The sequence below is a fragment of the Lepidochelys kempii genome, chromosome 2 (genome assembly GCF_965140285.1).
Source record: "Lepidochelys kempii isolate rLepKem1 chromosome 2, rLepKem1.hap1, whole genome shotgun sequence".
Classification (NCBI taxonomy): Eukaryota; Metazoa; Chordata; order Testudines; family Cheloniidae; genus Lepidochelys; species Lepidochelys kempii.
Window position 1 is genome coordinate 33,776,437 of NC_136381.1, and position 15,369 is coordinate 33,791,805.

The 15,369-nt window shown below is 39.7% G+C and overlaps 1 protein-coding gene across 2 annotated transcripts in view; it reads left to right on the forward strand.

The window, feature by feature from the left end:
- The window catches only part of ANGPT1 (angiopoietin 1), a 208,414-nt gene that overhangs the window by 96,443 nt on the left and 96,602 nt on the right, over window positions 1-15,369 (forward strand). For both annotated transcript variants that reach the window (XM_073330323.2, XM_073330324.1), the window contains exons 2-3: window positions 5,808-5,963; window positions 9,476-9,597. In XM_073330323.2, coding sequence (XP_073186424.1) covers window positions 5,808-5,963; window positions 9,476-9,597 — 278 coding nt within the window. The remainder of the gene's footprint in view (window positions 1-5,807; window positions 5,964-9,475; window positions 9,598-15,369) is intronic.

Here is a 15,369-nt window from a genome sequence, read left to right on the forward strand (position 1 = left end):
AAAAGCTTTGAATACTTCAGCCCATTAAATTCTACAGGTCTCTAAATTTTACCTTTCATGTTCTCCCATCTCACTTTTGAGGTGACCCAGATAAGCAGGGTAGTGATTGTAAGCTTATCATTAATGCATGTTCTTCATTATACTCTCTGAAATTCTGTGTAGTGCCTGGTTAGTGGCAGTAATTTGTTACATTAACCTGCATTCTCATACACAGGCACTGTGTGAATATAACATCATTGGGATACCACAGCAGTCCTTACAATATAATTAGTATGAGTAAACTACAATAAATAGTCCCATGATCAAAGCAAGAGAAAAATCTCTCTTTTTATTTATGTCATCTGCCAGAAGTTATGATCGTTTACTTATGTCCGAAGTTACTGTTTCCATTTTAATATTCCTATTAGTATTTGGATGGTTTCTATGAAGACTATTCAATAAACATTATACAGTAAAAGTTAGATAGTCCTAATGCAAAATCCTCTGGAATTTTTATTAAACAATTATGCTGAACTTCCTGACAGTTTTATTTCTGAGAAAGTTACAACCTTATTATGCATCCAAGTGAGTAATCCCACATTGCTTAAAATTCCTATAACAATTTAGTGAGTAGTACTGAAAGCAGATGCAGATGAATTAATAGAAAGAGTAACCATTCTGGTAATAAAGAGATATTCCAGGAAAGAAGGATATAGCAAAAAAAGAAAAAAAGCTGCATTTATTTTTTAACACACAGGGCAACTTAAATAAAAAGTGTAAAGCGGCAGTGTGCAAACAAGGAAATATTAGAGAAATAAAGAGTGCATAGAGTATCTTGACCTGCTAAAATGATTCTTTCATGCATGTGTTATTTATGTATTTGAAGCTTAATGGAGAATCTTTATGGAGAATGCTGTTAAGTTAAATGTGTGATTAAGTAGTTCTTGAAGAGTATTAAACCCCAAATGGTTGAAGTTTGTTTGCTTTTCTGAATGTGATTTTGTGTGTCGCTTGCTATAAATCCATTCAGATGGTGTTTCGTGTAAGTATCCCTTTAAATCAGCTGCTAACTAAGAGCTGCTATTCCTCTTAGTCAATAATAGATACATGGTCCGATCCAAAATTCCCAGAGACAGCAAAACAACTTCAATGGGCATTGGATCAGGCCCATAGTGTTTGACGTGAATAAATCTAATTAATTCTGGTTTTCAGTAATAAAAATAATGGGTGAAATCCTGGCCCTTTTGAAGTCAATGGGAGTTCTGCCAGTGATTTCAGTGGGACCAGGATTGTAGTTAATCAGCAAGCTAAAAGAAATGGGAGAAAGTGGGACGGGAATTAACCTTCAGGGCAGGCTGATTCTTTTTATGACCAAATTACTGTAATGCTAGATTCCTCCTTTCCTAATCTCAGCAAACAGTTCCTAACAATCCAAGGGCTGAGATATGTTCACAAAACTACTGTTGAGTTGTCTTGAATAACAAACATTTTTTAAAAGATGAAGTCTTTTTGTGGCTAATTCCTGAACAGGAAAAACAGCTGTATACATTCAATATGTCGTTGCTGCAATAATTTACCTGGCTGTAGTCAATTTTCACTCCCATAAGGGCCAAGTTCCCCATTTCAAGTTTAGCTCTTCATATAGTTTGTGCAAACAGTTTATTTATTCAGCAATATAAACAGTGCTGCCAACTCTCATGATTTTGCCTTGTATTGCCACAGTTGATGTTTTTCTCAAAGTCCTGTCTCCTGGAGTCAGATGAATATATGATACTCTCTGCTTCCCTTTAAAAATTTTTTTCACCATCAGAATGTGGAGAAGAGCTTGAAAACATGACCCTAAAAAGCCATAAAAATTCAGAAACCAGAAGACAGATTAAAAAGAATACTGCATTTATTTATTTTTTTAACCCTGATTTTAAGCCAGACTTCTGATTTGTGTGTGTTTGTGTGGCCTGACTCTGGATTTTTTGAATACATAGGGTGAGCAATAGTGTATAAACTATACACAGTTTAATGAATGCAGGGAGCAACCAATGAACACCCTGTTCAGCCTGTTCTTGTTTATAGTGACTGTCAAATAAAGATTCTGTGATGTACTGAAGAATTCTTCATTTAAACAACCCTTTCCCCACCCCCTTCATAGGGTTTCGAAGATTTTTTTCCTCACAACAGCTTTTCCATCTTCTCTATTCATTGGACTGTGACCCTCACAACAATTTTAGATGCCTAGTTCCAGCTCTGCTCTCCCAGCAGCTGTAGAAACCTGGTCTCCCAACTTGTCTCTTGGAGGAGGTCAACACAGAAGGAAATTTCTGTTGTGGTAGCATCCCATTATAACTTGTACTGTAACTTCCCTGTGTTAGAACTCATCACCTGAGAATCCTCCCTTTCAGTCAGGAAGTGGAGGAAAGGAAGGAAGTTGGACACCCTATTTAGGGGCCCAATGTTTCAGATGCATCTCATTCCAGTGGCATTTTCATGTGGAACATTTACAACCATTCTGTCAGGGGACAGGTTGGAGAGAAGTAAATGTACTGGTTAAAGAAAGCCAAACAGGAGCAAGAGCCTGGCTAAAAACACAATGGCCCTGGCTCATGTGCTGCATAAGATGTACCTTCAAAATATTTCTGAACATAAAGCTCTGTGTAAAATCATCATGGCCCACTAAAACCATCTTTGGACTAGCTCAAAATCTTTAGCCTCTACAGTGTCCTAGTTGTGACGAGAACAAACTCATTCTGGTAATGGATACCTGGAACCTTCCATTGCAAACACACACACACGAATTGTGCCTCTGTTATTAATCACTTATCAGATTATTCAGTGGTAAAACTATAAATATTTTGACCATTACACTCAAACGCTCTATTAATACCCAAATCAAAGGGGCAACTTGGCAGCTCAGGGAAACATTTTTGTGGGCTGGGATTCTGAGACATCTACTTTACAACTCTGTCAGGCTGAGTGCTCAGCACTTTTCCAGGCTGAAAAATCAGATCTTAATCATTCTTACTCATAAAATATTTAACCTTGAGGTAGCAATCTTTTTCTGTAAACATGTTAAGATCAGTAGGAGATGTATGTGGACAATCAAATTTGTTGCAAATCTTTTCTGAGCTCAGCTGATGTAGCTCATCAGAATGTGTTTAACAGTTATCCATCTCCACAGGAATGTTTATAGATAAGATGAAAGCAGCCCTGCTTATTAATCACACATTGTATGTTTGATTCCTGCTCCCTTCCTCAGTCTCTAAATCAACTACATCTGGTTCTTACAGCTTAGCTGTGCAGCTTACCTTTCACAATGAAACATGCTCACTGCTACGGAAGCAGGTCCAATTTGATTAAAAATGAATTACTGAGTCAAATAGTCGTGACTAAGATCTGGGCATCAGCTAACCATAAATATGATCAGTTATAGAAAAAATCACTGATGGGTGTAAAAGAAACCCCAACGGGTTCAATTATCATGGTTCCATTGACTTCAATGGAGATACATCTATCTATACCAGCTGGATCCAGACCAGTGCATTTTCATGTTAATACTCTATAGAAGACATTAAACAAGATGTTAGTAGAATGCCTATATACGTCAGAAATAAAGTCAGCATTTTCTAGTGTGGCACTGTCTTTGTTGTGTGTTATGGCAGGGCCCAGGTCTAAGCAGCTAGAAAGAACAATCCAGGCCCGACTAAAAATAACAAACAAAACCAAACCAACCAGTCTTTGGGGTTTCCAGTTTATTTAGACGGTCCTTGTTCAAACAGATTACACAGCCAGCAACAACTCTGGCCACGTCCCCTTCATTCAGTTCAACAGGCTGTAAACTGTACACAAACAATATCAAAGCAACAACAACAGACAATAACAATGAAGTGGCCCATGTCTTCAAAAATCCCTGTTCTGGGTTCTGGTCCACAATACCCACCTTTCTCTCTCATTAACATGGCCCAGCTCCTTTTTTAAGCTTATGAGCCTGGCTAGAGTCAGCTGCTTTCCCCACTGAGACTTTGAGATCCTCAGCTGGGATTTAACCCAGTGAAACCACATTGCTGACTGGCTTGGGGCCTGGGACCAAGCAGCATCCCTTCCAGGAGATTTTGAGCAACATATGCACTTCTATACATGTACAGGGCTTGATTTCTCCCCTGTAGTGAGCTCTGTTCAGGGCAGGGGCCATTTTGGAGCCATTTACAGCCCCTGCCTCTCCACCACAGCTGCTCCAGCATCAGCATAACTTAGAGCAATTTAGGGGCTGCTTTCTCTTATTCCAGTTAATTATGGCACCTAAGGGATGGTAGGCCAGCTGAGAATTGGGAGACTAGAACTGCATAATATGCCCCCTCTGCTGGGATCAAGGGGAAGAACTGAGAGCTAAGAACTGAGAGCTCCCTCATGATAGGGAAATTCTCATCTAGGCACTGGACCAGACTTCAGTGCTTTTATACTTCTTGCGAGACATAAAGTGGCTCAAAGAGGGGACAACAACCAAGTCCCTTCTCCCATGCAGACGTAAGAAACTTGCAGTGCTTTAAAGCCCTGATGTACTGTCATTTAGATCCGGTTAGGTGTTGTTGCATATCTATACAATTACAATAGATTCTAAAAAATAAATTAATCTATTAAAGGTTGCACAAGAGATGCACATCTGCAATAGCTGTTAATACTCTGTGGCTATTGTTTGTAACAAACAATTGTTTTGCAACAGCTCATAAAATCATTAGACTGGTCACCTATAAATGTAGCATTCACATGTACTTCATGAATCACTAATATTAATCTCTTATTAACTTCAGCAATTGTCAGTCTTCAATCAAATGTGGTGTTAATTATCAGCATGTCTTCATTTAACATGCGGACAACTCTAAAATAAATTCATTTTTATTTGGGAGGCCTTGAGCGACAGTGAAAGTGTATTGAAGTAATCCACAAGGCCCCCTGCTTCTCTGATCTTTCCTTGACTCCAGTGTCTCCTATCACCATCCTCTGCTCTTTGAAGTTCCCCCTTAAAACACTCTCCTGCCCTGAGCCCTCTAAACCCTAGTCTTTCTGTCAAAGATGTGTTAACAAAACAGATACACATGCACATTTTAAAAATCCTGGAGCTAACCAAACGCATGCTGAATGTCACTGCTTAATTACTTTTCATAGTGCCCTACTCTCCTGATCCTGTTTCCAGTCATTATCTATTTAGACTGTGAGCTTTTCAGGACAGGAACCATGTTGTCTAGAATTTCACATACTTTTGGCACCATGTAAATGATAATAATATTGTTACGTGTTATATTGCAAGAAGAACATGTGGTAGCATTGGTAGTCATTGAGGCAATATGTAGGCTATTTAAAAAAAGATTAGAAAAAGATAGGAGCTTATTCACACCATCTGATTTTTGCATATGAATTGACATGTTCTTTGTCACTTTGCAAGTTGTGTGTGATTGTTTGCAAGGCAAATTGCAACAAACTCCTGTGTCTGTAAAGGAAGTATTGAACCCTAAAGAACCACTCTAGTGAGGTGATAGATGGGCTCAACACAGGGGTAACCGGGTGTGGTTTAGAGTCTGTGGTATGGAGGAGGCCAGACTAGATGATCTAGTTGTCCTTTCAGGCCATGAACACAATGACAACTGGCCCTATTATGTTACAGATTTTATCTCCCATTGACTTCAGAAGAAGTGCCATGCACAGAATGATGGGAAGGGATGGCCTCGGTGAGAGATCTGAAACTTCTTCTTACAATAGGATTTCTAGCTAATCATTACAAGTGTGCACAACTGATACCTTTTCCTTAAAATGCCCTTGTTGTTACCTTTTCTCTTTCACAGCTCGAGAACTACATTGTGGAAAATATGAAGTTGGAGATGGCCCAGATACAGCAGAGTGCAGTTCAGAACCACACAGCCACCATGCTTGAGATAGGAACCAGTCTCCTAAGTCAGACAGCAGAGCAGACGAGAAAACTCACAGATGTTGAAACCCAGGTCGGTCCCGAGGGCCATATTCTAAGAATTTACGGTGGAGAACCTTCCCCACCACCTCCTTTTACCACATCATCACAAAGTAGATTTCAACACTTTCTGTTTATTGGTAGCAACAGCAATGATGATTGATTCTTGTTATGTATTTTTCTTTATACTTAATGAGGATTGGTTGGTATATTTAGCTTTTTTATGTGTTTGTCAGGCTGGATTGACCAAAAAACTAACAAGCATTTGCTTTCAAATAAACAGCCCAGCTACCAACAGTGAATGATACAAGTGTCAAGCTAAATAAATAATTTTAGGTTAAAATACCTCCTTTGATCTACGTTATTACTTGCCACTTTATTTTGAGAAATGTTATTTATTTTCTCTGACATGTTTCCAGACATTTGAAAAGTATTGTACATGTGGAGTTTTTTACAGGTCCAAGAGAGAGGGACAAACATTCATGCATTTGTCAAGTGCTATGTAGTTGTACAATTTGTTATTCTACAAAGTTTTACAATGTGGCATGAATATAAGACCATTTCAAAGAACATAGCTTACAGAGGGCTCCCCCCACCCCCCCATGGTATTGAGTATTAATAACTTCAATGCAAACTAGTGGACAAATGTGCTGTTCTTATAACCAGCAATTTATCCAGAATACCGTATCAGCTGAGGTCTAATGCTTATCATAGGGCAGTATATACTAATTCTTTTCTTTTGACTTTTCTATCAGTTTACAGTTCACATTACATTATTTTTTCTTTCTCCAAGGACTTCCCCTTGCAATTTGTAGTCTGTGGTATCTTTGACAGTTGCAATGCATTCAAACTGTTTATTTATAACAAATGTATTCATGTGTTGTATTTATTTGGTTTGTTGTAGCAAACTGTTTGAGATAGATCATACTGTTTGCACTCAAGTCCTGACCCAAGTTTACAATATCATTCCCAAATTATTACATAATCACATTACAATATAAAGAAGAACAATAGCAATTACCAAAGGGAGGACACTTAATTTACTCTAGCTAGAGATGATATGCACATGGTGATGACAAAACAGTCTTACTCAGCTGCTTTTTTCATACATTGGTTAATAAAAGTCACCTTCTCAAATGACCTTAGCTTTTATGTAACGGAGTATAGATTCATGAAAATGTTGGAGCAAATCTGTTCTGTTGCACATAGCGTTACACATAGCAGTCTAGTATCGAACTGCAACAATACAAGTCTAGATTTTGACTTTGAACTACATGCTCTGCAGGGGAACAATGGGGTGTAGAAATGCTTCCTTATGCCTCTGCATGCGCTACCTAGACTTTGGGTCTGCTCAGGGTGCAGTGGGTGCTATGTGCCCATTTACTCCCTCCTGACGCAGATGGGTGGGAAAGGGCAGGGAGCAGTGGAGCCTTGGCTCTGCCCCACTTAGAATAATAGAATCTTAGAAATATAGGGCTGGAAGACACCCTGTGAGGGCAATAAGTCCAGCCCCCTGCTCAGAGGCAGGACCAAGTAAACATATCCCATCCCTGACTGGTGTTTGTCCAACCTGTTCTTAAAAACCTCCAATGAGGGAGGATTCCACAACCTCCCTTGGAAGCTGTTCCACAGTTTAGCTACCCTTATAGTTAGATTTTTTTCATAATATCTAACCTAACTCTCCCTTGCTGTTGATTAAGCCCATGACTTCTTGTCCTACCTTCACTTCTCCATGGCATACCTCCCATCTAAGGCAGAAAAGGCATCTCAGAATGGGTCTTAAAATTTTCAAATAAATGGAGACATTATTAGACTGAGTCTTCTGCTTTGTGCTTTCTCACGTAAGGTAGATTCTATGGGGAAGCATTGCCATAGAATCACATGATGATATTGACAATTACCCATCTAAAAATCTTTTTTATAGTGTTATTGTGCACTTTTAAATTGACACTGCATTCATTTCAGTGCTTGCATTTCAGCAGTGGTCTTCCCTCTCTTATATGTATTCTTGTAGATAACATGCTTTAGAACCTGGTGGGATGGAAGTTGCCACATCAATGTAAGAAACTATTACTGTCATTCTGACTGAATATTTCCTTTTTCATTTAATTTCTGAGCTGCAAAAATATACTTGAGTTGCTAGAATCTGTTACTTTCCATTTAAAAATGTCATTGCCATTTCAATTATACCCATTAGGGCCTGAATCTGTAAATTGTTCCATGAGGGCAGATCCTTGACCCTGCACAGAGCCCCAGTGAAATCAAAGACAACTGCATGGAACAACTTGCAGGATCAGGGCCTCTATTAGTTACACAATCTGTGTAACGATGCAATGGAATTGACGTAAGCCGAATTGACTTTTTGGCCCAAGGGCCACATCTAGACATGGAAATTGTATGGTGGGCCATGAATGCTCACAAAATTGGGGCTGGGGTGTGGGAGGGAGTGAGGTCTCCAGCTGGGGGTGAGGGCTCTGGGGTGGGGCTGTGGATGAGAGGTTTGGGGTGCAGGAGAGGGATCAGGGCTGGGGCAAGGGATTGGGATGCGGGGTGGTGGGATGAGGGCTCTGGCTGGGGGTATGGGCTCTGAGGGGGTGGGGCCAGGGATGAGGGGTTTGGGGTATAGGAGGGTGCTCCAGGCTGGGACCAAGGGATTCGGAGGCTGGGAGGGGGATCAGGACTGGGGGAGGGGGTTGGAGTGTGAGAGGGGGTCAGGGGTGCAGGCTCTGAGTGGTGCTTACCTCAAGCAGCTCCCAGAAGCAGCAGCATGTTCCCCTCTGGCTCCTACATGGAGGCGCGGTCATGCAGCTCTGCACGTGCCCCATCTGCAGGAGCCGCCCCTACAGCTCCCATTGGCTGCGATTCCCAGCCAATAGGACCTGCGGGGGTGGCACTTGGAGCGGGGGCAGCGTGTGGAGCCCCCTGGCTGCCCCTATGCATAGGAGTCGGAGAGGGGACATGCTGCTGCTTCTGGGAGCTGCGCGGAGCGGGGCAAACCCCAGATCCCACTTCCCGGCGGGAGCTCAAGAGCCAAATTAAAACATCTCATGGTACGGAAGTGGCCCGCGGGTCGTAGTTTGTCCACCCTGACGTATGCAGATACTGAGTGCATGCCAACATTGCAAAAAGAGAAATCTTGAGGGAATTCTGTCATAGAAGCTCTAGTTACAAAACATCATATGCAACAGTTTGGCATGTGTTCAAATGCTGTCCAAGTACTCTTATGATCTATTTATGTGTTGTATATCTTTAATCTGAGGTTTTGTATACAGTTTCCCTCCTTTTAATGGCATATTATTATTCTGCAACAAATATGGGGCCAGCACTTCAGCCTGTGTTTACCAGCACAGCTCCACTGACTTCAATTTACACCAGGTCAGGATCTGGCCCCATGTTTAAAACATATTTTAAAACATGAACTGACCATTTCAATTAGACATCATGCAAGCTGACATAAAGTAGAATAAACATGTAACTCATTGTTCAAGTCTTCAGAATGGTAATACTAGAACATTGCAAGTTTTAACGCTTTTATTTATCCTTAAGGTACTAAATCAAACATCCCGTCTTGAAATTCAGCTGCTGGAAAATTCATTATCTACTTACAAGCTGGAAAAACAACTTCTGCAGCAGACACATGAAATACTGAAAATTCATGAGAAAAACAGGTGAGAGAAAATTATTAACCCCTTAAATGCTTTCTGTGTTTACCACAAATACTTTCCAATTCTACTCCTTTAAACCGCTGGGGCAAATGGTTGTTCTGAGCCTTGAATAAACAAAAACATGTAGATGGAAAGTCTAAGTAAAATCTAGATTGACAGATACTGGGAAGCATAAGGAAATATCAGCAAATCAGCAAAACCAATTCTATATGGTACTAAGGTGTGGTAGTCCCTTAAGTTTTCAGACAATTAAATATACATAACTGGGTGAAAAGGCATAAGGAAAAGAGAAGTCTTCCGAAGTACATTTATAATATTGAAGTGGAAGAACTACCATGTTATGGGCTAAATTTTTCTCTTCAATCCTTAGTGTTGCACTCCAATTTAGTTAGTACCTGTTCTGTATGCAGAACTCCTCCTTATAGCAATGGGACACTACATATGTAATGACTGAAGGATGTACATTGGAGATCTGACTGTAGTCCAGAAGCTGAGGAGAATTTTGCCCCCTCTTTAACACTATAGAGCAGTAAGGAGACAGTAGCTAGTCCTCTAAATTTGGGTGTGAAAGAAATAATATAACTTCGGGGTTACATGCAAGAAGCACTCCATGTCATAGCAGCCATCTGGGTTCATGGAGTCAAAAATGAACTAAGGTTTGTGCAGGGATGCACAGTAGGGTTATAGTTTATTATGTGTCTGGCACCAGAGGCATGAGTGACATTTCACAGAAAAATAAAATAAAAGGTTCCTGCCCTGAAGAGCCTAAAATCTAAATTGACAACAAGAAGGAGTTTTTAAAGTATGTCAGGAACAAAAGGAATTTTAACCATGGTACTGGTCCATTACTAGATGGAAATGGTAGAATTGTCCATAATAATGCAGAAAAAGGTAGACGTGTTCAATAAATAGTTCTATTATCTATTTTTGGGAAAAAGAGATGATGATGATGATGATGATGATGATTAAATACTTACCATTTCAATAGTAGCTAAGGATGGTTTTGAATAATAGCTATTAAACTTAGAAATTTTTAAATCAGCAGATAACTTGCACCCAAGAGTTTTTAAAAAGTTGGTTGAGGAGCTCTCTGGACTATTAATGTTGATTTTCGATAAGTCTTGAACACCAGAGAAGTTCCAGACGACTGGAAGAAATCTAATGTTGTGCCAATATTTTAAAAGGGTAAGTCGGATGACCAGGGTAACTTATAGGCCCATCAGCCTGACATCAACCTTGGACAAAATAATGGAACAGCTGATATGGGACTCAATTAATAAAGTATTAAAAGAGGTCATATAATTAATGTCAATCAATATGGGTTTATGGGAATTAGATTTTATCAAACTAATTTGATATCATTTTTGGATAAGATTACAAGATTGATTGAAAGCACTGATGTAGTATACTTATACTCCTGTAAGGCATTTTTCTTGGTATTGCATTATATTTTAATTATAAAACAAGAACAATGCAAAATAAATATGTCACACATTAAATAAATTAAAAATTGGCTAACTGATAGATCTCAAAATGTAACTGTATATAGGGAATAATCATTGAATGGATGTTTCTAGTTGGGTCACGCATCGATCAGTTCTTGGCACAACACTGTTTAACATTTTTATCGATGACTGGGCAGAAAACATAAATTTGTTACTGATATCAGTTGTGGATGACACAAGGATTGGGGGAAGCGGTAAATAATGAGGAGGAAAGGTCACTGAAACAGACTGATCTGGTATGATAGGTAAGCTGGGCATAATCAAACAATATGTGTTTTGATGCTGCCAAATGTCAGGGTGTACATTTAGGAGCAAAGAATGCAGGCATACTTACTGGATGGGAGACTCTCTCTGGGAAAAAGTGACTCTGAAAAGGACTTGGCTGTCCTCAGATATAATCAGCTGAATATGAGCGCCCAGTGAGATGCTGTGGTCAAAAGAGCTGAGCAATCCTTGTATAAATAAACAGAGTAATATTCACTAGCAGTGTGGAGGTTCTTATATCTCTGTATTTGACACTGGTGCAATCACTGTTGAAATACTGTGTCCGTTTTTGGTGTCCACAACTCAAGAAGGATGCTGAAAACTGGAGTAGAGATACAAGGATGATTAAAGGATTGGAAAAATTCCTTATACTGAGACACTCCAGTAGCTCAATTTCTTTAGTTTATCTTAAGGGGTGACTTGATCACAGTCTGCAAGTACCTACAAGGGGAACAGAAATGAGGGCTCTTTAATCTAACAGACAAAGGTATAATAAGATCCAATGGCTGAAAGCTGAAGCTAGACAAATTCAGATTAGAAATACGGTGCACATTTTTAACAGTGAGGAGTATTAACCATTGGGACAATTTACCAAGGGTTGTGGTGGATTCTGTGTTACTGAAAATCCTTAAATCAAGATTGGATGTTTTTCTAGTAGATATGCTGAAGTTCAACCACAATGATTGGACTTGAAGCAGGCTTAATTCAGGGAAGTCCTATGATCTGTGTTATACATGAGTTCAGATTAGATTATCACAATGGTCCCTTCCAGCCTTAAAATCTATGAATCTACAAAATTAGATGGATCACATAATGAGCAATGGCAACAAACTATTGGAAGATAGAAGGAGAGGAAACTGATGATGGTGGAGAAAGGAAAAGATGCCCCTGAGAGTGCATTATTATAAAGAAATGATTGCTAATTTTGATGCCTTTGCAGAAATGGTCAAATAATTCATTGTCAATAGTATTTGTTGTGAATGTTGGCAATTTATCAAATCTAATAATTATTTGTGCATACATTTTTGATTGAGAAGAAGTTGAATTGAATTGAGCATTGACTAAATGAGTTTCATAGATTTATAAAATTGGAAATATGTATGTTTTAATTTCACTTTTAATTGACTGAACAAATAATTGTATTGCCATTATCTGCTTAGCTGCAAGTATTTATTTAGAATGTGCAAGGGACAGAGTCATTTATGTGATGTCTTGTGTATTTAATGTTCTTTCTTTATTTATGTATCTTAACAATGTGTCAGGGTGCAAGGCATGTGTGGCAGTAAATAAACTTGACTTGACTTGACCTTTGGGTGGCTACACTGACATTCATGATGAAATGGTCTGTGACATGATGAAATAGTCTGAGTTTGTATATGGAAATAAAGAATGTGTTGAAAAGCAACATTTAAATTGTATTGTCTCCCTTTAGAAACATTGCTGTATAGGGCAAACAGAAAAATAGGAAGGAATGTGGTCTAGTGATTAAAGCAGGGACCTGGAGTGAGGACTTCTGGGTTCTGTCACCGACTCTTTTAGTAGCTGAAAGGAAGGATGGTGTTGTGGTTCATAGATTCTAAAGCCAGATGGGCCACTGTGCTCATTCAGTCCGGCCTTCTGTATAACAGAAGCCATAGAACTGCCCTGAATTAATTCCTGTTTGAACTATGGCAGATCTTTTAGAAAAACATCCAATCTTGATTTAAAAATTGCCAGGGACAGAGAGTCCACCGTGACACTGACTAAATTGTTCCAATAGTTAATTACTTTCACTGTTAAAAATGTGCACCCTATTTCCAGTCTGAATGTGTCTAGCTTCAACTTCTAGTCTGCTAGAGTGAGGAGTCCATTATTAAATTTCTGTTCCTTACGTAGGTACTTACAGACTCTGATCAAGTCACCTTTTAACCTTCTCTTTGTTATCCTAAACAGATTGAGTTCCTTGAGTCTATCACTATAAAGCATGTTTTCCAGTCCTCTAATCATTCTCATGTAGTTAAGGCCCTGGATTGGGACTCAGGAGATCTGGGTTTAATTTCTAGTTCTGTCACTTGTGTGACACTGGACAAGTCATTTAGGTCCCGATCCTGCAATCACTTATGCACAAGTTTCTATTTCAGTACATGACTAGTCCCACTTAATTTTTCTGTGCCTCCATTCCCCATCAATAAAATGGGTATAATACTACTTTTTCGAATAATGTCCCAGTGGGTGCTCCATTTCAGGTGCGTATATGCCCCGTACACCTTTGATCAGGAATTTTCAGTGGCCGTGCCCATTTGCTCTTCACATATACCCTTGGTACCCTCATTCCCCTTAGCAATGGAACATAGATCAGCACAAACAAACCTCCTTCAGTTCTTTCTTGACCACCTTGGCCTGAAACAGAGTATATTATGGTGCCCATTTCTAGATTTCTCCATGCATAGCTTACTTCTACTGTTTGTTTTGGTTTTAGTCTACTATAGTTCTAGTTTTATTTTTAATATTCTTCATTTTATTTTTTCAAGGGGTTTTTATTTAGTTAAACAACCCTGTTACTCCTCCCATCCCCATCTTACCATTTGTGTGACAGGTCCTCCTCTCAGGAGTTGTTTCCCCAGAATATGCCTGGGACCTTTGGATTCAACTGCTGCTTCCCTTCTCAGGAACCTATCCTGGTCTGTGACAACCTATTCTTGTCGCATCCATTGTTTGGGAGATATGCACATCCCATCTAAAATCTGTTCAGCGTTCAAGAGTAGATCCAGAAAAAGTCTATTGGTACCGGAAAGTTCTAGGCCATTAAACCATTCCATTCTCTGGTACTTCCTTTCTCACCAGTATTGTCAAAAAGGGACAGACAATCAATGCCACCACTGTCTGTTTCCCCCTGGGACTAGGCTGAGGACATCTCTTTGACTCTCATATTTCAGTACAGGGATCACCTTGTTATCAGCCTACAGCCATCTCTTCAGACATTTTTTCTGAGAGACTTCTAGACCCAGACAGACTCATGATCTTGATTATCTGTCCTGGTATGAGCAACACTGGTTGCCCCTCCCGTTCCTTATGGACCCCTCAGTGGCCATACTGGGGCCCATAGGGTGCTTATTGTCAACAGTTTTGTAGAGCTCCCAACTACATATGGGGATCACCACAGGAAACAGTCTCCTGCTAGACCTATTCATCAACAATCTCAAACCAAGATGAGTCTTTCAAGGGACAAGAGGTGAGAGCTGATAAAGAAGTAACACCACAAACTCATATCTCCTTATACTTACCAGATGAGACTGTGATGCCCCCTTCCCTCAGTTGTTGTGCAGATGATTTTTATACAATTTCAGGAGCTTATGAAAAGGATCACCAAATCACTTCAGATCCTTTTAGAGAAGGTTCAAGAAGAGTGGCCACATATATGAACAAAGCCGTGCTTGAACCTGCCAAAGCTATCTGGCAAACCCCAGCCACCATACTCCCAGCATGTAAAAGAGACAACCAAAAGCTCTTATGTTCCAGCTAACTACTCTGGTGGAGGGTGTGTAAATAAAAATTCAAACTTTTTGGTTGCTGATGCCATCAACAAGTGTGGCAGGCAACATCATTCTAAAGCAACATCATGATAAAGATGAAATGTCTAGATCTCTTTGGTTGTAAACACTACTCACGCCATGAATTCAAGATTGCTGTCATGGGATCCCAGGCTCAGTATTGTCAAACAGCTCTGAATCAACCCTTGGCTTGATTCATCTCACTTCTTACCTAGCATTACAACTTCCAATTATTCCCTACTTGTTAAATCAGGACTCAGGTAGGGTTCTCTACCCTGATGTGAACATTCTGCAGCTCAGAGGTTTTTTTCCTAATGGTCCTCTGAGACAGAAGTTTTCTGTTCCACAGAAGTGCCACAGGTTTTGTTAAACAGCAGAAAGGACTCCACCATGAAGACTTATCTGCAAAAATGGAAGAGATTTTGGCATTGATGTATACAACAACAACAAGTCTTTCCTGTCTGTTCTTCCCTCTG